This window comes from Pygocentrus nattereri, chromosome 11 (genome assembly GCF_015220715.1).
Source record: "Pygocentrus nattereri isolate fPygNat1 chromosome 11, fPygNat1.pri, whole genome shotgun sequence".
In the NCBI taxonomy this organism is placed as follows: Eukaryota; Metazoa; Chordata; class Actinopteri; order Characiformes; family Serrasalmidae; genus Pygocentrus; species Pygocentrus nattereri.
Genome location: NC_051221.1, coordinates 115,129 through 138,688, shown reverse-complemented (window position 1 = coordinate 138,688; position 23,560 = coordinate 115,129). Strand labels below are relative to the sequence as shown.

Genomic DNA, 23,560 nt, shown 5'->3' with positions numbered 1-23,560 from the left:
CTCTGATAAAATGGCCAAGGCACAAAATTACGCTGAACTAATTCATAAAACGCCCACAGACCTAAAAGACTGTTCAGCACAATTACCTCGAACCTCCTGCTGCTGCCTCAGGTTCTACCACTGAAACTGAGAAGCTTCTTCCTTTCTTTATCCACAACCCTGAAAACATGAGATCTCAGATCTCCCCTCCAGACTCTGGCCCCTCAGAGAGACACCATCCAGTCAGACACCTCCTGCAATTTCAACCAGCGTCATCCTCTCAGCTGTCTGAGGTGGTGCACACATGAACCCCACCCATTGTCCTCAAGACCTTATACCGTCATGCCTGCTCAAGGACGTGTTTATCACAATCTGCCCCTTTGTTCTGGTTGTAGTGAACAGTTCTGCAACTGGGCAGCCAAGAAAAGACACATCACTGCTGATCTAGCTTACTTACACTGTTTAACCGCGAAATACAAAGCTGCATTATGTTTTTAAAGTCCTCAGTTAATGAGCTTCTTACTCCACATTCTGCCTCCAGGCCAATCAGGTCATCCTCGGTGACCAGGCTTTTTCCGTTGCTGCTCCGAGCCTCTGGAAAACTCTCCTATTAGCCTTTAAGTCCTGTTCCACCACTGATAGTTTTAAATGAAAGACCCCCTTTTCTTCTTGTCTTTAGCTCAGTTTGAGGGGTAACCCTGTGGTTGTTGTCAAGCCCACTCTTTATTTCACACTCTTACTGCATTTCAATCTGTGTTTCATACTGAATGTGGCCTTTTATGCATTATTCCTCTTATAGTATTCCATTTCCCTCAGTTTTTCTTTCTGCTTCTGCTCCTTTGTTTTTTATTCTTGTTTATAGTTTTATTTTCAGTTGTACTTTTTTTTAATCCTTTTGTTTAATCCTTGGCTGGACAACACTTTGGTTCAACTGCTGTCGTTTTAAATGTTCGATACATATAAAAGTGACTTGACAGTTTCTATGCAAACACACCACATATGTCTAAGTCCTTTCAGTACGAATCCCTTTCTAGTCTGAGATTCTAGATTACTGTCCGTGTGGAATACATATCAAAAGGACTGTACTCTGTTCCATCAGGTTAAACCTGTTTAATAATGAAATATAAATACAGACCCTGCCGCTGTTCCAGGGAGGACTTGGTGAAAGGATGAGTTTAAACTTTTCAAACCAACATTCGTCAAGACTACAACACTGAAACTGTATTTAATGCTGTGTAAAACCGTTTCCAGTGATGTAGAACAGGACACGCTGTAAAAATACTCATTTTTTATTTCTTCTGAATAAGTTAATCACAGACAGGAGTCGATATTTCATATATTTTTAGTGTAAGATCAAACAGATAAACAATAAATGAAAATAAGCTGTCACTAGTGCAAAGCCCACACCCTGGTAACCCTGTATTTACAGCTAGATGACGTTTTGTGAAGTAAACATAATGAGTATGGTATGTTAAGGGGTTGAACTGAGGGTGATGAACGTTTAATCCTTTCGCAACACCGTTAAGAAGCATTATTCCCAAGTGACGGAGCTTATAAAGCTGAGCTAAAGCACCATTCATATTAATATCTAAATAAAAACTGTACTTCTGCAGTCAAATTTCAAAATATATAGAACTTCTATAGACTTCGACCAAGCCTAGAATAAGCTCAACTAGTCATGTCACATAACCGTGTTAAAGGGAACAATGCCAATGCATTGCGGCTCGGTGAAGGTGTTGGTGAACGTGTGCAGGTGGGTAAGTGCACCTGTGTTTGGCGAGATGCTATAGAAGGACACAGTGCCGAAGCCCCAGTCCAGGTACACTCCTACTCTGCTGGAGTTTGAGGGAGGGGAAGGTATGGCCGTGATCTTACTGTTGTGACAGACAGAGTAGCCATCATAGGAGCAGTACAGCCTCCAGGAGTGATTATTGAGTCCAAACAGACAGTCACTGTACCCTCTCCTCCTGATCCCTCTGTACGTCACGGCTATTTCAGCTCTCCCACTGCACTCAACCTCCCAGTAGCAGCGTCCAGTCAGGCTCTCCACACTCAGGACCTGAGGCCAGTCGTCGAATCTGTCCGGGTGGTCCGGATACATCCGCTCCTCTCCCGCATACTCCACCTTTCTGTTTCCGTCGGACAGAGAGAGATGTCTGTTCGCGGTGTTTGGATCCAGAGTGAGAGAACAGGAATCTGCACACAAACACAGTTCTTAACGTTTCAAAAGGAAACAACACAAACAGGATGACTGCAGCGTGTCTGTGTGTTGGGTGTGTGACCTACAGCTCCTTAGCTGCGGGTTCATCTTGATCTCTCTGTGCTGCGCACCAAGGAATAAACTGGACAGAAAAAAAAAACATCCAATGTAAACAATCTGCATCTGATACAGAAGATCACTACTGAACAGTACAAATAAAAAAGAAAGATTTCCACATTTCAGCGTAACAGTAATTTACCATCTGAGTAGGAAGGGTTTGATTTTAGAGCTGATGCCAGAGAAGAACATCCATCCATAACCATACAATCAGGCAACCTGCAGAAATGGAGGAAAAAGAGGAACAGATGCAAATTACATGCAGCTAAAAAAAAAACAGCTGCAGTACAGATACGCATCAACAGTCCGAGATCAAGCAGGACAGAACAAAAACAATAACAAAAGTCACACAACAGTTTCACAGTTAACTACAGCAACTTAATCTCATTCTGATTCTGAGCGCCAGGTGATATAATTAGGACTACGCTCTGAGAGGACTCCCCAGACTCAGGCACTCATCATCTAACCTGCTTATCCCCCTGGGTCACAATACTGGCTTAGATCTACCAGCAAGAGCTGCACAAGACATCTTCAAGCTACGCGCACTTCAGGAGGTTCATAAAGCAGCACCTGTTGAGAGAGCAAAAAGCCAATCTGCTGTTCTGTGAGAAATGCCATGGTCAGATTCAAACTCCAACATTTCATGTGTTGACAAGATTCAGTGAACGACTTCCAAACCGAGGAGATCTCCATAAAAGCAGGAAGCCGGCTTAGACCTCCTTCAATGCAGCACTCTCCTACCAGGGCCCTGGTAGCACAAAAACTCTGAGCCATGGTCAAGGCCTTGAACATCCCTGCTGACGCCACTGGTCTTCTTCAGATTCTAGCCATTCATCATCCCCTGCGTCCCCATCCGCAGCGCAATATCAAACATCTAGATAAGCCTGAGGTGTCGAAATATAAATCACTCCCACATCATTCGTTTAGATCGCCACATTTAGTTTTCCATCTACAAAAACATTCATTTCAAGTGAGAATCTAGAGCTTCCAGCATAATTAGCTGATTAGGTGCTTTCCTACAGCAGATTAACTCACTGGCCTGAAAGTAAAGGCAATAACGAGTATAATAATAATTAGATAATAATATAATAATAATAAAGACAGAACTGTGATGCTGATTAAAGAGCATTATTACCTTTAAACAGCTGCGAGAGCCTCATCTGAGCTGCCCTGCGTCCCGTCCACTCCGGGGGTTAACCCCGCTCAGCTGACCTCCTCACAACGGAGCAGCGCCCCCTGCTGGCCGGAGGTAGTAAAAGCATCACCAGCTCAGTTCTGAGGGAGCCAGGTTGTTATGGACATGTAAACATGGCTATAGAATATACTGTAAGTATATAAATACTTTATATTTACAAAACTATTTAAATAGCAAATGTTCAGAAAACTCTATTATATATTAAAAAACAATGCATTAATGTTTCCTGGCCTCTCCTCGAGGAAGTGCTTCATCTACTCAACACTTCAGTCTCCTTTCTGTTCTCTCTTCCAGAAACGGCCTCCTGTCATTTCGGCACGTTAATCACAGCGCGCTCAGCTAATGCTACGGCCAAACACCACTACACTGCCGTCAGCCTCGGTATCCTCAACATCCAGGGACATCTCCCTCGAGATCTCCTCACCGAGCGCAAGTTTGAAACCTGGCAACAACCTAACGACTCCCACAGCCTAACGACTCCCACAGCCTAATGACTCCTCACAGCCTAACGACTCCTCACAACCTAACGACTCCCACAGCCTAACGACTCCCACAGCCTAATGACTCCTCACAGCCTAACGACTCCTCACAGCCTAATGACTCCTCACAGCCTAACGACTCCTCACAGCCTAACGACTCCCACAGCCTAATGACTCCTCACAGCCTAACGACTCTCACAGCCTAACGACTCCTCACAGCCTAACGACTCCTCACAGCCTAACGACTTCTCACAGCCTAATGACTCCCACAGCCTAACGACTCCTCACAGCCTAACGACTCCCACAGCCTAACGACTCCTCACAGCTCACCGACTCGGCTCCTCCTGGGTTTGTTTACGTTTGTCAACCCCGTGGAGTAGGTCGCGGAGGAGGTCTTGCGATACTTCAGCGCGAGAATGGGAAAGTCCTCCCTGTATCTGTGCCTGCTCTCAGTTCTCTGGAATGTTCATCATGTGAAGTGCCTGGACCTTCTCCTACCATCACCGCTACAGTCTACCGTCCTCCTAAGCCCCATAATGACTTCCTAACTGATTTAGCCTCTCTACTCACTCATTCATCTACTCTCTCACCTAATCTAATATTGCTGGGGGATTTCAATATCCACATGGACTGCAGTAATCTCCCCCTCACCAAAGACTTCTCATCCTGCCAGGAGAATTTTGGATTTAATCAATTCATCGATTTTCCTACCCACATAAAAGGACATACACTGGACTTAATCTGTTGTTCCGGTCTCACTCCGTCTAATTGTGCAGCTGATGAAGTTCATGTTACTGATCATTTCCTCCTCTTTAACATTACACTATGTCTCTCCATAACCAAGCCATCACGTCTCATCTCATTTAGGAACATCAAAGACATTGATAAGGATGTCCTCACCTCCAGCCTGGACAATATTCTGAAACTGGCAGCTCATCTTCGCTTGATGAACTTGTTGACCACTATAACAATAGTTTAACCTATATTCTCAACTCTCTCACTCCTGTGAAAACCCCTAAACTGCGGCTAATGAAAGCTAAAGCTCATCAGCTCGAGCGACTATAGAAAATCTGATCTTACCATCCACAAAGAAATGCACAAAACTCACATATTGCAGTATAAGGATGTAATTATTCAAACTAAATCCTCCTATTACTCTGGTCTAATTAACTCTAGTAAAGGGAACACCAAAACACTGTTCTCTCTAGTCAACAAACTCTTCCAACCCAAATCCTTCCTACCTTCACACTTTTACTCAACTGATACTTGTAATGCTTTAATGTCATTTTTAGTGAGAAAATTTTAAAATCCACCAGAACATCTGTCCTGATCCAGAGCCTCTCTCCTTCGCTCTTCCTCTTTCACATAGTCAGTCTCTTTCCTGCTTTCAGCTTCCAGATGCATCTGTCATTTCTGATCTCATTAGCAAATCAAAATCTTCATGTCAGCTTGATCCTTTCCCTACAGTCTTAGTTAAATATGGTCTTTCCTCTCTGCTCCCCCTCATAACTGCCATTATTCATACCTCACTCACTAGTGGAATTGTACCTACACCCTTCAAAACGGCTGCTATCACTCCTATTCTGGAAAAACCTGGCTGAGACTTTAAAAACCTTTGCCCGATTTCTAAACTCACTTTCATTTCCAAAATACTTGAAAAAGTTATTGCTACTCAAATTCATTCCTACCTATCCCAAAATTGTCTCTATGAACAATTCCAGTCTGGTTTTCGCCCTCTCCATAGCACAGAAACGGCTCTTCACTAATGACCTTCTCATGGCAGCTGATTCTGGTTTATTTTCCATCCTCATTCTTCTAGATCTGAGCGCAGCCTTCGACACTATTTCTCATACTATCCTCCTTAACAGACTATCTTCCATTGGCATTAATCATATCGCACTCGACTGGTTTCATTCCTATCTCTCAGGCCGCACTCAGTTCATTCAACTCAAATCTTTCAGGTCTCAGTCTTCCCCAGTTTCTTCTGGTGTACTCCAGGGTTCTGTCCTGGGACCCCTACTTTTCATCATTTACCTTCTGCCCCTTGGCAATATTTTTCGCTCTTTCGACATCCCATTTCCACTGCTATGCAGATGACACCCAGCTCTATCTATCTAGTAAACTAAGTACTTTGTTCCTGCCCTCTTCCCTTTCCAACTGTTTATCTGAAATAAAATCCTGGTTCACCTCTAATTTCCTAAAACTTAACAGTGATAAACTGAAATTTTGCTTTGTGGTTCCAAATCCACATTATCCAAAGTGGATATTTCCTCTATCCAAATTGACAGTACATTAGTCTCCCCCTCACCTCAGGTTAAGAGCTTGGGTGTCATCTTAGATAACTGTTTATCTTTCCGCTCTCACATTAGTAATGTAACCCGGTCTGCGTATTTCCATCTGCGTAACATCAATCGTCTACGCCCTTCCCTCACCCCCCATACTGCATCTATTCTAGTTCATAGTCTTGTTACATCCCGCTTTGACTACTGTAATTCTCTTCTCTTTGGCCTTCCTCATAAATCCCTCCATAAGCTTCAGCTGGTTCAGAATACAGCTGCCCTTATTATCATTAAAACTCCTTCATTCCATCACATTACACCTGTCCTTCAACAGCTCTCCTGGCTCCCTGTTAAATACAGGATTGAATACAAAATTCTCCTCCACACATTTAAGGCCATACATAATCTTGCCCCCCCTTTTCTGTCAAATCTTCTCCAAATCGCAACTTCTACCCGCTCGCTCAGATCCTCCTTTTCCATTCATCTCTCTGTACCTTCTGCTCGTCTGACTACCATGGGGTGCAGAGCTTTCAGCCGCTCTGCTCCCAAACTCTGGAACTCCCTCCCACCTGACATCCGTAATATTGACTCTTTTACTCTTTTCAAATCCAGTCTTAAAACTAACCTGTTCAAAATAGCCTACTCTCTCTGCTGATGTTTATTATATATATATATATATATATATATATATATATATCCATCCATCCATTTTCCAAGCCGCTTCTCCATCAGGGTCTCAGGGGGTGCTGGAGCCTATCCCAGCAGTCTTCGGGCGGAAGGCAGGATACACCCTGGACAGGTCGCCAGTCCACCGCAGGGCAGACAGACAGTCACTCACACCCAGGGGTAATTTAGGATGACCAATTGGCCTGACTGCATGTCTTTGGACCGTGGGAGGAAACCGGAGAACCCGGAGGAAACCCACGCAGACACAGGGAGAACATGCAAACTCCACACAGAGAGGACCCCGGTCACCCGGCCGGGGAATGGAACCCAGACCCTCCTTGCTACGATAGCGCTACCCACCACGCCACCGTGCCGCCCTATATGTATGTATATATATATATATATATATATATATATATATATATATATATATATATATATATATATATATACACACACATATATACACACACACACACACACACACACACACACACACACAAACCCTACATTTTGTACAGTGTCCTTGAGTGTCGAGAAAGGAAATATATTATTATTTCACACTCAAGATCCCATCAGCACCACAAAGAGGAAAACAGAACAATGCTGGAATCAGACGAGATCAAATGTGAGGACATGGTGTCCCCAAGCATTAGTGTTCAGAATATCTCCTCTTCGCCTGTGCACCCTAAATCATCTCGCACTGTACCGTTCATGTAACGTCTGGGACGCTGTGCTTATGCTGTGTCTACAATGCCTACTATCCTTGTACACTGGAGCTGGTTTACCTCCATCTCCACCTCTAATGTCGCACATATTCGACTGTATTTACAGCCTACAAACCTCTTTTGTCTTTGCACTGTTGTTGTGGTACCTTTGATGAGTGCACTGGAGAAGTGGCCTGAGTGTTTCATTATACTGGACAACCTTGTATCTTATAATGACAAAGCTTAACCAGAATGAACTGAATGAATAAACTGATCCAGGAGGGCGGGGCGGAAATAAACTGGTCATGTGTAATGGATCGCTTCTTGACTAACGACCCCAACACTGTGAACATCATCTATATTCTGTGCAGCAATTTTGTCCTCAGTGACTCCGTAGAGCAGGTTTACTAACAGCATTTGCCTATTAAGAAGACCTGTTATAGTCCCTTGGTAACCGATGTCCACCTGGACACATCACACTGGCACCGTTATACACATCATTTCAGCACTGTGGGTCCAGTTAAACATTACTATTGATCCCATGTGTCCATTTTCCATCATTACGTTCATAAAGGAGTTCACTCGTCACAGATTGAACCTGTTTACCAGAGTAAAATACTGTTTGGTCCAAAAAATGAATCAAGGTTTAAAAACGAAGATGGCAGATTTATTCACAAGATCCCTCTGAAAAAAACGGTTGTTGTGATTAGAAGGGAAAAGATCAGTCACTCCAAAGAACAAACACAGAAAATAAAACCCCTATTAAATACCAACAGATATTAAGCATAGAGAAAACATGCCTTTTAGTGCACTGGCTAAAAGCGAAGTGTGTAGCCTTTCCTACAGACGACCGTCATCACTCTGTTTTCCACAGAAGGACAGACTGCTGACCTACAAGAAACCAGAACAGAAGACAGTCAGACGGAGCTCAGTTTCCTGGAGCTCATAATCAGGTAGTGTTCATGCTCATTCACTTAGAACAGCTACAGAAACCTGTTCACTACTGACTGGCTTTAACCATAATGAACATGTTTCTTTAAATATCTAATAAACTGAAATTGAAGATTAACACAAATTAATACTCGACAATGTGGTCAACCACAGCAAATCAACCTAATCAAACGGGCTGTACTACACCAGTGTGCAGAATCCCAATCTCTCTCTATCTATCTCTCTATCTATCTATATATAAATTTTTCACAGATTACAGCAGCTTTATTTACTCAGGTTATTTACTGCTTTGCTATAGATGGATTTTTTTTTTTTTTTGCAAGATGGATGATAGCATAGCTGAAAAGCCGCCAAAATGTGGCAAACAGATTACAAGCTTTAAAAATAAAGAGAAAAGTTTAAGCAGAGAACACATCACTGGACAGGTGGTTAAGGTGATCAATGTGTTAACAGCAGCTTTGTGTCCTGACAGCTGCGAGAATGTAGTTGGAGTAAATGCAAGATGGAAAGAATCATCAGGGCTAGCTAGTAAGTAAACACTGTTTAATGTTATATATTATACTTTATTATATTTACATTGTGTATGCAAGAGCTTCTTGAGGAGGTCATCTTGTCCATATCCAACTCTATGCTGTGTAGAAGAGGCATGTTGAGACTCTTCTGGAGAAGTTTCTAACTCTTACACACAGTAACCAGTTCTTGAAACTTCTCCCATCACCACCAGGTGAAGACCAGTAGAAGTGAAGAGTGTAAGGCTGTAGATTCACACACACCACACAGCAAACATCTAAAATAACATGAAAGACAAAAGAATGAATTCATGGTAGAATCTCAAAATCAGCCACATGTTCAAATCATAATGATATGGTTTACATAGACAAGGAAATATCTGTCAGTGCTAGGATACTGCCAGAACCAAGGTTCAGTGCTGAAATCTCCATAAGATGCTTGATGTCTAGGTACCTCAATGCTCACCAAATGATTTCTATATGTAGCTTGCTTCGTGCTCAGGGGACACTGTCAAGGATCTTTGCCAAACGGTTTCATAAAGCTGGAAATACAGTTCTCTAGATGTTACTGTAGGCTGTGATATTAAGATTTAAGATCCAGACCCTCCTCCACCATATTTTACATTTGGCACTTACTTCATCACACCACGTTTCTGCATTCCATAAAACCCAAATACTGCCAGACAGTGAATGTGATTACTCACTCCAGAGAACCCATTTCCACTATCCAGCATCCAGTGGCCATGTGCTTCACAGCACTCCAGCTGATGCTGGACATTGCGGCTTAGGCTACTTGGCAATGGAAGCCCAATTAATAAATCTCTGAAAAGTTTAAGTTCTCCAGTTCTTGTGCTGATGCTGCTTCCAGAGGCAGTTTGGAACTTGAGAACAAGTGTTGTAATGTAGGACAGAAGACTTCTCCATGCTTCTGCATTTGGTGGTACCATGCAGTGAGCTTTTGTGATCTACCACTGGGCTGTTCTCCCCAATTTCACTTGGCATCATTAGCAGCTCTATCAGGACAGGCTAGAGGGCGAGTTTTCCTAACCTAAAATTATTCTAAGAAAACTAGCAGTAAAGAAAGCTCATGCAAAGCTTCAGAGATTACATGGGGCATTACTGACATGTTTGCATACCAGTTAAAGCTTTTAGTGCAACACACTTAACCTTAAGGATTACTGAAGAATAAACATGAAAACATTCAACCCCATTCTCCAGTATCTTCCCAAGTTTGTTCTTAAATGTGTTCTTTAAAAAGGTCCTAAGGAAAAGTCTCCATCAGATTCATGACGTGTTCTTAAAAGTGCAGAACTGTTCTCACCTTTGTGATCTTGAATGTGTGTAGATTCTCACCTAAGAATATATCCCATATAAGAAACCATTGGTGAATGTTAGAATCCTCGTCAGAACTGCGCAAGGGGGTTTAAGAATAAATTTCTACTTAAGGACAGTTGGTAAATAAGCCCCAGTATTTCTATGAAATTTGTAGAACACGTGCGGTCTACATTATTCAATTTCAGTGATTTTTATTAAAATAAAAAATAAAATAAGTAACTCACCAGTGCATTGTTCTGAAGGAAGTTTCAAAAGGTGCTCTTTTCATCTCACTTAGTGCAGCAGAGTTGGCTGTAGTGTTGACTTGTGGATCTCGACTGCTTACTTCACAGAAGAGGAAACTTCAGTGTCCAGAAGACAAAGCGACATTGGCATTTTCATCTGCTTGGACGGCTCATCAAATGTTAGAATTCTTTTCATTTTTCTTAGATGTTTAGTAAGAAAGCCTCCTTACAAAGATGCATAGGTCAACATACCCTCTGGAGAACCAGGCACTGCTATCAATGCAGGTAGCTGTAGGTTGATGCAGTTCTCACAGACTGTCACAGCCATTCAGGCAAGGAAAAGACCTCATCCTTCACTGGGGGCACATGCTCCTCAGGCCATCCTCTACCCCCTATAAACCACAGCCAGGAGAGAAGGAACAGGCTTTAAGGGACAAGGCTGATAGGACAGGAATCTGGCAAACCAGGCTCGTCCAGCAAAGAGCAACCGATGCAGGGCAGCATTGGGATGGGTCCCCACAGTGCCAGGTTCCCCCATCCATCAGTGGGAGTTAGGCAGCATCCCCAAGCGCTATGTTATGCATTTAGAGGCTCAGCTGGAGGTTGATGCTAGTCCCCAGAGTCACCATTTTCAAGAAAGACAAAACAAAAACAGAAGTCCAGGCCCATATAAGTACTGCTCTCCCTTGCCCTTTTTTGCTTATTTGGGTTTCTCTTTTTCCAAACTTAACTGAAATCAAGCACATATCAGTAAAGCCACTTGAGCCAGGCTTGTGGTGTGCTCCAAATTTTTGCTCAGCTCCCAGTCCCAAACACTAGCACAAGTGAACATAATGCTTTGTTTTCAAGCAACAAACACACCAAATAAATTAAAAATAAACAAAAAATAAAAAAAAAATAAATAAAGAACTTTGTAAGAGTCTATTCTCTGTCTCAGTTTAGGTGTGTGGTTCTGTAGCCTATATGCCCGTCTCATCAGGGAGAGACAGTCTTTATTCTTATTGTCCTCCTCCTCTAATCGGATACAGCTGTTGGTTATCGGGTCGGGGGAGGGCATGCACCACATGGCTAAGATAAGGACAGCAACTCCTTTTTACCTCCTTTTCAACATTTTTACCTCACTCTTAGTCCATTTGTGTGTCTTTAAATTTGGATGCCTGAAGATTCCCCCACACTCTGAGGAGTGGTACGGCTTCTCTTTGTGTGTGAATGCACTGATGAATTTGGAGATTACTTTGTACAGTGAACCTTTGTCCACACTCTGAGCACTGATATGGTTTCTCTTCCATGTGAATTCGCTGGTGTTTTTTAAGATTATTTTGTCTAGTAAATTTCTTCCCACACTCTGAGCAGTGATACGGCTTCTCTCCTGTGTGAATGCGCTGGTGTCTTTCCAAACTACTCTGTCTAGTAAAACTCTGTCCACACTCTGAACAGGCATACAGTTTCTCTCCTGTGTGAATGCGCTGGTGTCTTTCCAAACTACTCTGTCTTGTAAAACTTTTCCCACAATCAGAGCAGTGATATGGTTTTTCTCCTGTGTGAATGCACCGGTGAATTTGGAGATTACTCTCTTTAGTGAAAGTCTTACCACAGTCTAAGCAGCTATACGGTTTCTCTCTTGTGTGAATGCTCTGGTGTTTTTTCAGGGTACCACTGTCTCTAAAACTCTGTCCACACTCTGAGCAGGGATACGGTTTCTCTCCAGTGTGAATGCGCTGGTGTCTTTGAAGGCTACTCTGTCTAGTAAAATTCCTCCCACAGTCTGAACACAGATAAGGTTTCTCTCCAGTGTGAATGCGCTGATGTGTTTTGAGGGCACACCTGTTTCTAAAACTCTGTCCACACTCTGAGCAGTGATACGGTTTCTCTCCTGTGTGAATGCGCTGGTGTGACTGGAGATGGTTCTGTACAGTAAAACTCTTCCCACACTCTGAGCAGTGATACGGTTTCTCTCCTGTGTGAATGCGCTGGTGTATTTGGAAATAGCTCTGCAGATTAAAACTCTGTCCACACTCTGAGCAGTAATACGGTTTCTCCCCTGTGTGAATGCGCTGGTGTGTTAGAAGATGAGTCTGTCTAGTAAATTTTTTACCACACTCTGAGCAGTGATACGGTTTCTCCCCTGTATGAACATGCTGGTGTTGTTGGAGGGTGCGTCTCTCAGAAAACCTCCTCCCGCAGTCTGAGCATTGATACAGTTTCTCTCCTGTGTGAATGCGCTGGTGGATTTGGAGATTACTCTGTTGATTAAATCTCTTTCCACACTCTTGGCAGTGATACGGTTTCTCTCCTGTGTGAATGCGCAGGTGTACCCGGAGATCACTCTGTCTTGTAAATCTCCTCCCACATTCTGGGCACTGATACGGTTTCTCTCCAGTGTGAATGCGCTGGTGTTTTTGTAGATTACTCTGTATAGTAAAACTCTTCCCACAATCAGGGCAGTGATACGGTTTCTCTCCCGTGTGAATGCGCTGGTGTATTTGGAGATTATGTCTGCCAGTGAAACTTTTTCCACACTCTGAGCACTGGTGATTTCTTTTTTGTGTTTGCCTGCAAGATGATTTAGGGTGCACAATAGAAGAGGAGATATTCTGAGCACTAATGCTTGTGGACACCATATCCTCACATTTAATCTCTTCTAATTCCAACATTGTGATGTATTCCTTTCTGTGGTCTTGATGTGATCTTGAATGTGAAATGAGGGCTGGATGCATGAGTAGACAACAGAAAGATGTTCTTTCTGGAAGAGAAAACAGAAAAATAAGTGAAGAGGTGAGTAAGAGAAGTGAGCTGAGAAGGTTTACAGACAAACATAAAGCCTAGTTCTGGAAATGTTCTCAAAATCTCTGTCCAATATTGTTCAGAAGTTCTTGAAACTAACCTGGGAATGTTGAAGATTTAACATTAAGCTTGCACATAATTTATTTTGCACAGATAACAAATAAAGGTTCTGCTAGACCAAACACTTGAACAGAGACCATACAAGAAAAAGAAACACATACAGGTTGTTCTGTAGGCACAAAATGAGTAATTCCATCCTGCATGCCATTACCATTGCCTAAATTCAACCAGGATCCCAGAGATCTATCACCTAATTGACACTGTTTGTGCAACAAGCAACTTGGTAACTATGTCTGTGTAAGAGCTTCTATAGCAAGAATCAGTTTTACAGTTTTACTTGATGACAGTGAGTATGGTGGTTAGGGCTTGCAGACCTGGGTGCATGCAACAATCTGGTCAGGAGAATATACAGCAATGCTAGGCATCACAGGACCACTCAACCAAGAACCAACAAGACCACATCAGTGAGAACGTCTGAGGATTTCTGCAGTATTTGTGAATGAAGAGCAGTGTGGACATTGTATTTGATCATCTTGTGGCCAAGGTCAAGTTGACAAAGAATCATGTGGGAAGACCAACACAATGTCAGAAATCCAAAACGGGTCTTCTAAAGCATGCACAGAGTTAGGGGTAGACAGGTCTGGATTGAGGACATTTCGTTTGAATGACCCCAACTTCGCAGTTGATCTGGCATGCCTGTTCCACACTTAACAGAAAATGCAGAAGAAAACACCAAGATCCCAAGGGCTAACATCAGTAATGTACAGTCAGCTTGACTGGAGAGGAAAGATCTAGAAGAGGTGGAGGTTTTCACCTATCTAGACAGCAGCATCACTGACAAGCAGGGATGCAGAGATATTGATATCAAGGCAAACGCTGCAGCCTTTCTGCAGCTAAAGAATACATGCAATTACAAGAAAACAACTCTCTACACCAAGGTCAGACTGGTGAACACCAATGGTCATGAGATGTGGTGGACCACATTGTCAACTCCAAAAAGTTTCAGACCTTCATCAACTGCTCTCTAAACAAGAGAAATTCATGCCTGCAGCAGAGGACCGAGCAGCACCCAGTGGAGTAAGAAACCATGAGAGGTCGCTGGAGATTAAGTGGCAACACGCACAACAAGCACACCACTAACGTCACCTGGCAAGTGCTTATCTAGAATCCCCAAGGTGAGTGGAAAAGAGGATAGCCATGCAATACCTAGAGGTAGCTGGATGGACAGGCATGGCTGGATGATCCTTGACAGTGGCCTTTGCAGGTTTACATTAAATGACTTCCAAACCAGCTGTGAATATCTTGTACTCAAGATATGAAAAACAAGACGGGATCCAATTATTGGCTTATTGGTACACAATTTTTATGGCAAATTCCAAATCCCAAATGTCCAAGTGAACGCAATCCCTAATGTAGATAGATAGATAGATAGATAGATAGATAGATAGACACTTTATTGATACCGAAGGAAATTTAGGCAGTGTATTTTTGCGGTGTATGTCACTCGGACATACACCGCAAAAATATTTAACATGTTTCTATATATATATATATATATATATATATATAATATTCAGTCGTCTGCTTTCACAGGCATATGAACTTGAGTGGCATCCCATTCTTAATCCATAAGGTTTAATATGATGTTGGCCCACCCTTTGCAGCTATAACAGCTTCCACTCTTCTGGGAAGGCTTTCCACAAGGGTTAGGAGTGAGGTCAAACACTGATGTTGGACGAGAAGGCCTGGCTCACAGTCTCCGCTCTAATTCATCCCAAAGGTGTTCTATGGGGTTGAGGTCAGGACTCTGTGCAGGCCAGTCAAGTTCTTCCACACCAAACTGGCTCATCCACGTCTTTATGGACCTGCTTTGTGCTCTGGTGCTCAGTCATGTTGGAGCAGGAAGGGGCCGTCCCCAAACTGTTCCCACAAAGTTGGGAGTGTGAAATTGTCCAAAATCTCTTGGTGCTGAAGCTTTAAGAGTTCCTTTCACTGGAACTAAGGGGCCGAGCCCAACTCCTGAAAAACAACCGCCTGAGAGCGACCCATTCTTTCACTAATGTCTGTAGAAGCAGTCTGCAGGCCGAGGGGCTTGGCTTTCTACACCTGTGACCAAAGAAATGATTCATTATTTGGATGGGTGAGTATAAATACACATCCTCACTATATTTACAAAAGTACTGTCACTGTTTTACAGATGTTTTATATATACACATAGAAACAATGTCCACACATCGCTCATACGCTGTTAAGAGTTTTTCTAGTTGCTACTGCTGCTACTTTTACATACTGTTCCATTCCAAAATGTTTTTCAAACCCTAAACAACATTAAGCAAAAATGTACTTGATAAACACCTTATAAAAAACTTTCTTACTTTAGCATTTAACTAGTTTTATTTTTTACTAGAATGTCATTTTTATTTTCGTGTTAATCATATTTTATTGTATATTTAATTACACTTTTATCTTTTTTAATTTTCATTCATATATCTCCTGTCATGTTAATGCTTATTGGCTACCTTTTTATTACTCATTCCTTTTTTGATTGCACTCTTATTCTTATGTAATTTTATTTTGTATTGTAAAAATTTTGAGCTGTATTTTCAATGTATGAAAAGTACTCAATAAATAAATAATAATAATAATTATTATTATTACTTTGATGAATTTATTTTCAATCTGTATTGGAGAACAGAAGTACAGTGTGAGCCTTTGCAACCAAACATTGTTTGCTCAAAAGTTGCTAAATTAATCTGCAGTAAATGAGGTCATAAATGAATCTAATACCTGGCATACCGTATTGATCATAAGCATATATAACACATTTTCCTCTACCTTTCGGGTAGACCACGGCGTGTTGCCCTGGGAAGCTGAGGCTCTGGTCTTCCAGTCAATGAAGGGGTCCCTCAGGGTTCAGTTTTAGGCCCGGGGTAATGATCTTGTTTCCACGGTGAAAGAATGTAAAGTACATCTGTTCGCTGATGACAGTGTTACACTGTACTGCGAACTCAGCGATGGTAGCCACTGACAAACTGCGGTGCTCCTTTGACTCCCTACAAGTCGCACTCCACAACCATAAATGAGCCCTAAATGCAGACAAAGCTAAGTTAATGTTGTTTTCCAGACCGGCTCATATTGAAAATAGCATTTTAAATGTTTCGACTTTACATGGATCCATTACTGAAAGACTAAATGAGTGTAAATACTTTGGCATCTGGTTTGATGAGAAACTCAGTTACCTTACAAACGAACTGAGGCAGGAGCTCGGATTCTTTTATAGACACATCCTGTTTCCCGGTGATTCGCAGGAAAAGTGGAGGCAACTTTCCTGTGTGCTCTCGATCTCGGTGATGTGCTCTCTGACCGCTCTGGACCCTCTTCATCCCTCTGCTGTGAGACTCATCACTGTATATGACAACGGTCAGTCTCTGTCTGTATGGAGGGAAACACACTGTCACTGTCTATAAGGCTTTATTCGGTCAGATGCCAGAGCATATGACCTCCGCGCTCACTGTGAAGGACACACGTTACAAAACCCGCTCAGATGAGTTTATTTCACTGAGGATCCCCGAGTTTTTACTGAGCTGGTAGAACTTCCTTTTGCTGTGCTGCACCAGTGAGCTGGAACATGGAACACGGTTCTCTAACGCCCGACTCACTCGTTTCTCCCAGGGTCTTTAAAATTTTACTTTCTAAATATTTTAGTTCTGTTTGTAACTGACTTAGTTTCATTTTTACTTATTTTTATCTGCAGTTTTTCATTTTACATACTACTATTCTTTTAAAAATATTTTACTCTTTTTAATGTTTCCTATTATTGTTTTATTGTTAATTATTATTATGTAAAGGGTTTTTATTGTTGCATTTCTTTTATAAATGTTTTCTTTGATTATTTAGTTATTTTATGTATTTTTTACTTTGGAATCTTTATTTTACCAATCGTATGTGTTTCTACTCTTCCTGTGTCTCTGGGCTGCATCGTAAATGAGGGTCTCCCTCCATGTAAACCTGAGCTTAGATAAAGAACGATGATGATAAAAACTCTCCATGTTCTCCAAACGTGGACAGATGAGCCTCAAAGGGAAAAACACTTTAGGAAATTTTAGAACATCCAGAATGTCTCGGCACAGAAATCAATAAGAGGCTTTATAGAAGCCGGTTTTTGGGTCTGATCTTCTCCTTTTAGATCCTCTGGTTTCAGACTGAAATCTGAAGCTCAAGAGTGTGCAGAGTGACCAACAGCGGAGCAGAGTGACCCAGAACAGAGCAGGGTGACCCAGAACAGAGCAGGGTGACCCACAGTGGTGCAGAGTGACCAACATCAGAGCAGAGTGACCAACAGCACTGCAGAGTGACCCAGAACAGAGCAGGGTGACCAACAGCGGAGCAGGGTGACCAACAGCGGTGCAGAGTGACCAACATCGGAGCAGAGTGAGCAACAGCGCTGCAGTGACCCAGAACAGAGCAGGGTGACCAACAGCGGAGCAGAGTGACCAACAGCGGAGCAGAGTGACCAACATCGCTGCAGAGTGACCCAGAAAAGAGCAGGGTGACCCACAGCGGAGCACAGTGACCAACAGCGGAGCAGAGTGACCAATAGCAGAGCAGGGTGACCCTGAATAGAGCAGGGTGACCCACAGCGGTGCAGAGTGACCAACAGCGGAGCAGAGTGACCAACAGCGCTGCAGAGTGACCCAGAACAGAGCAGGGTGACCAACAGCGGAGCAGAGTGACCAACAGCGCTGCAGAGTGACCCTGAAAGAGCAGGGTGACCAACAGCGGAGCAGAGTGACCAACAGCGCTGCAGAGTGACCCAGAACAGAGCAGGGTAACCAACAGCGGAGCAGAGTGACCAACAGCGCTGCAGAGTGACCCAGAACAGAGCAGGGTGACCCACAGCGGAGCAGAGTGACCAACAGCAGAGCAGGGTGACCCTGAACAGAGCAGGGTGACCCACAGCGGTGCAGAGTGACCAACAGCGGAGCAGAGTGACCAACAGCGGAGCAGAGTGACCCAGAACAGAGCAGGGTGACCAACAGCGGAGCAGAGTGACCAACAGCGCTGCAGAGTGACCCTGAAAGAGCAGGGTGACCAACAGCGGAGCAGAGTGACCAACAGTGCTGCAGAGTGACCCAGAACAGAGCAGGGTAACCAACAGCGGAGCAGAGTGACCAACAGCGCTGCAGAGTGACCCAGAACAGAGCAGGGTGACCCACAGCGGAGCAGAGTGACCAACAGCAGAGCAGGGTGACCCAGAAAAGAGCAGGGTGACCCACAGCGGTGCAGAGTGACCAACAGTGGAGCAGAGTGAGCAACAGCGCTGCAGAGTGACCCAGAACAGAGCAGGGTGACCAACAGCGCTGCAGAGTGACCCAGAACAGAGCAGGGTGACCAACAGCGCTGCAGAGTGACCCAGAACAGAGCAGGGTGACCCACAGCGGAGCAGAGTGACCAACAGTGGGGCAGAGTGACCAAGAGCGGAGCAGAGTGACCAAGAGCGGAGCAGAGTGACCAAGAGCGGAGCAGAGTGACCAATAGCAGAGCTGGGTGACCAACAGCGGAGCAGGGTGACCCAGAACAGAGCAGGGTGACCCACAGCGGAGCAGAGTGACCAACAGCGGAGCAGAGTGACCAACAGCGGAGCAGGGTGACCAACAGCGGAGCAGAGTGACCAACAGCGGAGCAGGGTGACCAACAGCGGAGCAGAGTGACCAACAGCGGAGCAGGGTGACCAACAGCGGAGCAGGTCAGGAGCTGAAGTGACACAGCAATGGAATGAGACCCACAGGGAGAATCAGGGACTGAGTGTTAATGATGGACATGAGCTAAAAACTCAGAGCCGCGCTGACTCTGGCTCTGACGCTGACTCCAGCTCCGACTCCGGCTCCGGCTCCGACTCTGACACTGACTCCGACTATGACACTGACTCCGACTCCGGCTCCGGCTCCGGCTCCGACTCCTGCTCTGACTCCGACTCTGACACTGACTCCGACTCTGACGCTGACTCCAACTCCGACTCTGACTCTGACTCCGACACTGGCTCTGACTCCGGCCCTGACACTGGCTCCGACTCTGACTCCGGCTCTGACACTGACTCCAACTCCGACGCTGACTCCAACTCCGACTCTGACTCCGGCTCTGACACTGACTCCAACTCCGACTCCGGCTCTGACTCCGACCTTCTCCAGAACTACCACCCAGCCGCCTGCGAGCTCAGCGCTAACACTGCCAACATTAATGGACGCCGCCTCTTTTCGCTCACACCTTCCACACGTTTCACACGTTACAGCGCAAACAGCGCCGTTTCTCCGCCCGCTCCGCGGAGTCAGGGAAAACAGAGTCAGGGGGTGTTTACCTCCAGCACAGCGGCGCTCCGGTCTCTTCTTCCCCGCTTCACTGTCTGTGAAGTACCGTCACTACAGAACTAGCGCCCCCGCCTGGACCGCAGGGGAACGCGTCATCACTGTGGATCTGGATGCGTTCGTTTTTTAAACCCACCCGTTTTCTGAGAAAGCCCGCCTCCCTCTCTCTATCCCTCCCTCTCCCTATAGTGTATGTATATATATACCCTCTCAGGGCCAGTGAGATCACCGTGAAGCTTCTGAAGCTGAACCTGTCTGACTGTAATCAGCGTACCTGTATAATTCACCAGCACACTAAAACATGGGAGCAGCATAAGAACTAAGGGTCTGTGAGGAACAGTAATATATCAGCCCTGCACTGGTTACCAGTTCAACTTCACACTGATTATAAAATCCTATTACTGACCTATAAAGCTCTAAACGGACTCGCCCCTCAGTACCTGAGTGACCTTCTCTCCCACTATGAACCATCATGCCTGCTTAGATCACAAGGTGCTGCTCACTACTGGTACCTAGAACTAATAAAGCTCCATCAGGGGGCGGAGCTTCTCATACAGAGCCCCCCAGCTCTGGAATAATCTTCCTGTTAGTGTTCGGGACTCAGACTCAGCCTCAGTCTTTAAGTCTAGGCTAAAACCCACTGGTTTACTGAAGCCTTCAGTAATTAGTTTCCCTGTTAGATAAAAGGTGCAGATCTGGGGTTCGTGGTCATGAGTGCGAGTATGATGGTAAACTGGGAGTGCTGGTGCCGTCGTCCCGCTGCTCTCATGAGCTTTAAAGACTAGTAGCAGAACCTTAAACTCTACCCCAAATGATACAGGCAGAATCAGAACTGAGCTTTATTGGCCAGTCTGTTTACACATACAATGAATTTGGTTTTGGTTACAGGAGCTCACAGAGTAGAGTAGCCACAGAGAATCAGACAGACACTCCCACGTAGAGAATAAGATAAATATAAAATACAGTAAAATACAATGAAATGAAATTAAATAAAACATGCATTCCTACCATCTCTCTCTCTCTTTCTCACACACACACACACACACACTCACATACACACACAAACTCACATACACACATATACACACAAACACACACACACACAGAGACAGGGGACTCTCCCTTTCCCCTCTTTAAGAGATGGCCAACACCCCTCTGCATTCAATCAATACAGCCCCTCATATGTCCTGCTTGTCTTACATTCATACACAGACAAACTCACACACACACACAAAAACACACACACACACTCACACACACACACACACACACACACACACACACACACACAAACACACAGAGAGGGTTTGATAATGAGTGTGAGAGTTTGATGGTGAGTGAGAGAGGGTTTGATGGTGAGTATGAGAGTTTGATAGTGAGTGAGAGGGTTTGATAATGAGTGTGAGAGTTTGATGGTGAGTGAGAGAGGGTTTGATGGTGAGTATGAGAGTTTGATAGTGAGTGAGAGGGTTTGATAATGAGTGTGAGAGTTTGATGGTGAGTGAGAGAGGGTTTGATGGTGAGTATGAGAGTTTGATAGTGAGTGAGAGGGTTTGATAATGAGTGTGAGAGTTTGATGGTGAGCGTGAGAGTGATGATGAGTGTGAGAGGGATTGTTGGTGAGACTGCTTGGTAGTGAGTGTGAGTGTTTGAAGTTTGGTATGAGAAAGTTTGATGGTGAGTGTGAGAGTTTGAAAGTGAGTATTTGAAAGTTTGAAGGGGAGTGTGAAAGTTTGACAGTGAGTGTGTGAAAGTTTAATGGTGAGTGTGAGAGTTTGATAGTAAGTGTGCAAGCTTGACAGTGAGTGTGAGAAAGTTTGATGGTGAGTCTGAGAGTTTGATAGTAAGTGCGCAAGCTTGACAGTGAGTGTGAGAAAGGTTAATGGTGTGTGTGAGAGTTTGATAGTTGATACTGAGTGTGAGAAAATTTGATGGTGAATTTGATAGTGAGTGTGAGAGGGTCTGAGTATGAGAGTTTGATGGTTGATAGTGAGTGTGTGAGTGTTTGATAGTGAGTGGGAGAGTTTGATGGTGAGTGTGAGAGGGTCTGAGTATGAGAGTTTGATGGTTGATAGTGAGTGTGTGAGTGTTTGATAGTGAGTGGGAGAGTTTGATGGTGAGTGTGAGAGGGATTGACAGTCAGTGTGAGATTTTGATGGTGATTGTGAGAGGGTTTGATAGTGAGTGGGCGAGTTTGATGGTGAGTGTGAGAGGGTTTGATAGTAAGTGGGAGAGTTTGATGGTGAGTGTGAGAGGGTGTGATGGTGAGTGTGAGAGAATTTTATAGTGAGTGGGAGAGTTTGATGGTGAGTCTGAGATGGTTTGATAGTGAGTGGGAGAGTTTGATGGTGAGTGTGAGAGGGTTTGATAGTGAGTCTGAGAGTTTGATGGTGAGTGTGAGACTGCTGGGTAGTGAGTGTGAGCGTTTGAAGGTTGGTATGAGAAAGTTTGAAGGGGAGTGTGAAAGTTTGATGGTGAGTGTGAGAGTTTGATAGTAAGTGTGCAAGCTTGAGAGTGAGTGTGAGAAAGGTTGATGGTGAGTGTGAGAGTTTGATGGTGAGTGTGAGAGGGTTTGATAGTGAGTGGGAGATTTTGATAGTGAGTATGAGAGGGTTTGATAGTGAGTGTGAGAGTTTGATGGTGAGTGTGAGAGGGTTTGATAGTTAGTGGGAGATTTTGATAGTATGAGAGGGTTTGATAGTGTGAGAGTTTGATGGTGAGTGTGAGAGGGTTTGATGGTGAGTGTGACAGGGTTTGATGGTGAGTGTGAGAGGGTTTGATAGTGAGTGGGAGAGTTTGATGGTGAGTGTGAGAGGGTTTGATCGTGAGTGGGAGAGTTTGATGGTTGGTATAAGAAAGTTTGATGGTGAGTGTGAGAGTTTGAAGGTGAGGGTGAGAGTTTGAAAGTGAGTGTTTGAAAGTTTGAAGGGGAGTGTGAAAGTTTGACAGTGAGTATGTGAAAGTTTAATGGTGAGTGTGAGAGTTTGATAGTAAGTGTGCAAGCTTGACAGTGAGTGTGAGAAAGTTTGATGGTGAGTCTGAGAGTTTGATAGTAAGTGCGCAAGCTTGACAGTGAGTGTGAGAAAGGTTACTGGTGTGTGTGAGAGTTTGATAGTTGATACTGAGTGTGAGAACATTTGACGGTGAATTTGATAGTGAGTGTGAGAGGGTCTGAGTATGAGAGTTTGATGGTTGATAGTGAGTGTGTGAGTGTTTGATAGTGAGTGGGAGAGTTTGATGGTGAGTGTGAGAGGGTTTGACAGTCAGTGTGAGATTTTGATGGTGATTGTGAGAGGGTTTGATAGTGAGTGGGCGAGTTTGATGGTGAGTGTGAGAGGGTTTGATAGTAAGTGGGAGAGTTTGATGGTGAGTGTGAGAGGGTGTGATGGTGAGTGTGAGAGAATTTTATAGTGAGTGGGAGAGTTTGATGGTGAGTCTGAGATGGTTTGATAGTGAGTGGGAGAGTTTGATGGTGAGTGTGAGAGGGTTTGATAGTGAGTCTGAGAGTTTGATGGTGAGTGTGAGACTGCTGGGTAGTGAGTGTGAGCGTTTGAAGGTTGGTATGAGAAAGTTTGATGGTGAGTGTGAGAGTTTGAAGGTGGGTGTCAGAAAGTTTGAAGGGGAGTGTGAAAGTTTGATGGTGAGTGTGAGAGTTTGATAGTAAGTGTGCAAGCTTGAGAGTGAGTGTGAGAAAGGTTGATGGTGAGTGTGAG

General features: G+C 44.1%; 1 protein-coding gene and 1 pseudogene across 3 annotated transcripts; both read right to left on the bottom strand.

Annotated features, from left to right (window-relative positions):
• Positions 1-1,252: 1,252 nt before the first annotated feature.
• LOC108415352 (stonustoxin subunit beta-like) lies at positions 1,253-3,570 on the bottom strand. Of its 3 annotated transcripts, none has more exons than XM_037542440.1 (4): positions 3,432-3,570; positions 2,439-2,515; positions 2,266-2,321; positions 1,253-2,175 (listed from the first exon to the last, which is right to left on the bottom strand). In XM_037542440.1, the coding sequence occupies exons 2-4, from the start codon at positions 2,486-2,488 to the stop codon at positions 1,661-1,663; spliced, it is 621 nt and encodes a 206-aa protein (XP_037398337.1). In that variant the 5' UTR covers positions 2,489-2,515; positions 3,432-3,570; the 3' UTR covers positions 1,253-1,660. The 3 variants fall into 3 exon arrangements, with proteins under 3 accessions (XP_037398337.1, XP_037398338.1, XP_017543860.2); XM_037542441.1 differs by having other exon boundaries at positions 3,457-3,570; XM_017688371.2 differs by lacking the exon at positions 3,432-3,570 and adding an exon at positions 2,764-3,401.
• Positions 3,571-8,267: 4,697 nt separating this feature from the next.
• Positions 8,268-23,560, bottom strand: part of LOC108415351 — a 33,950-nt pseudogene continuing 18,657 nt past the window's right edge.

Coding starts and splice junctions, on each gene's coding strand:
- LOC108415352 (XM_037542440.1), bottom strand. CDS start 2,488: ATGTTCTTCTCTGGCATCAGCTCTAAAATCAAACCCTTCCTACTCAGA. Junction 2,322..2,438: donor AAACCCTTCCTACTCAGATG/GTAAATTACTGT, acceptor TTTTCTGTCCAG/TTTATTCCTTGGTGCGCAGC. Junction 2,176..2,265: donor GAACCCGCAGCTAAGGAGCT/GTAGGTCACACA, acceptor GTTTGTGTGCAG/ATTCCTGTTCTCTCACTCTG.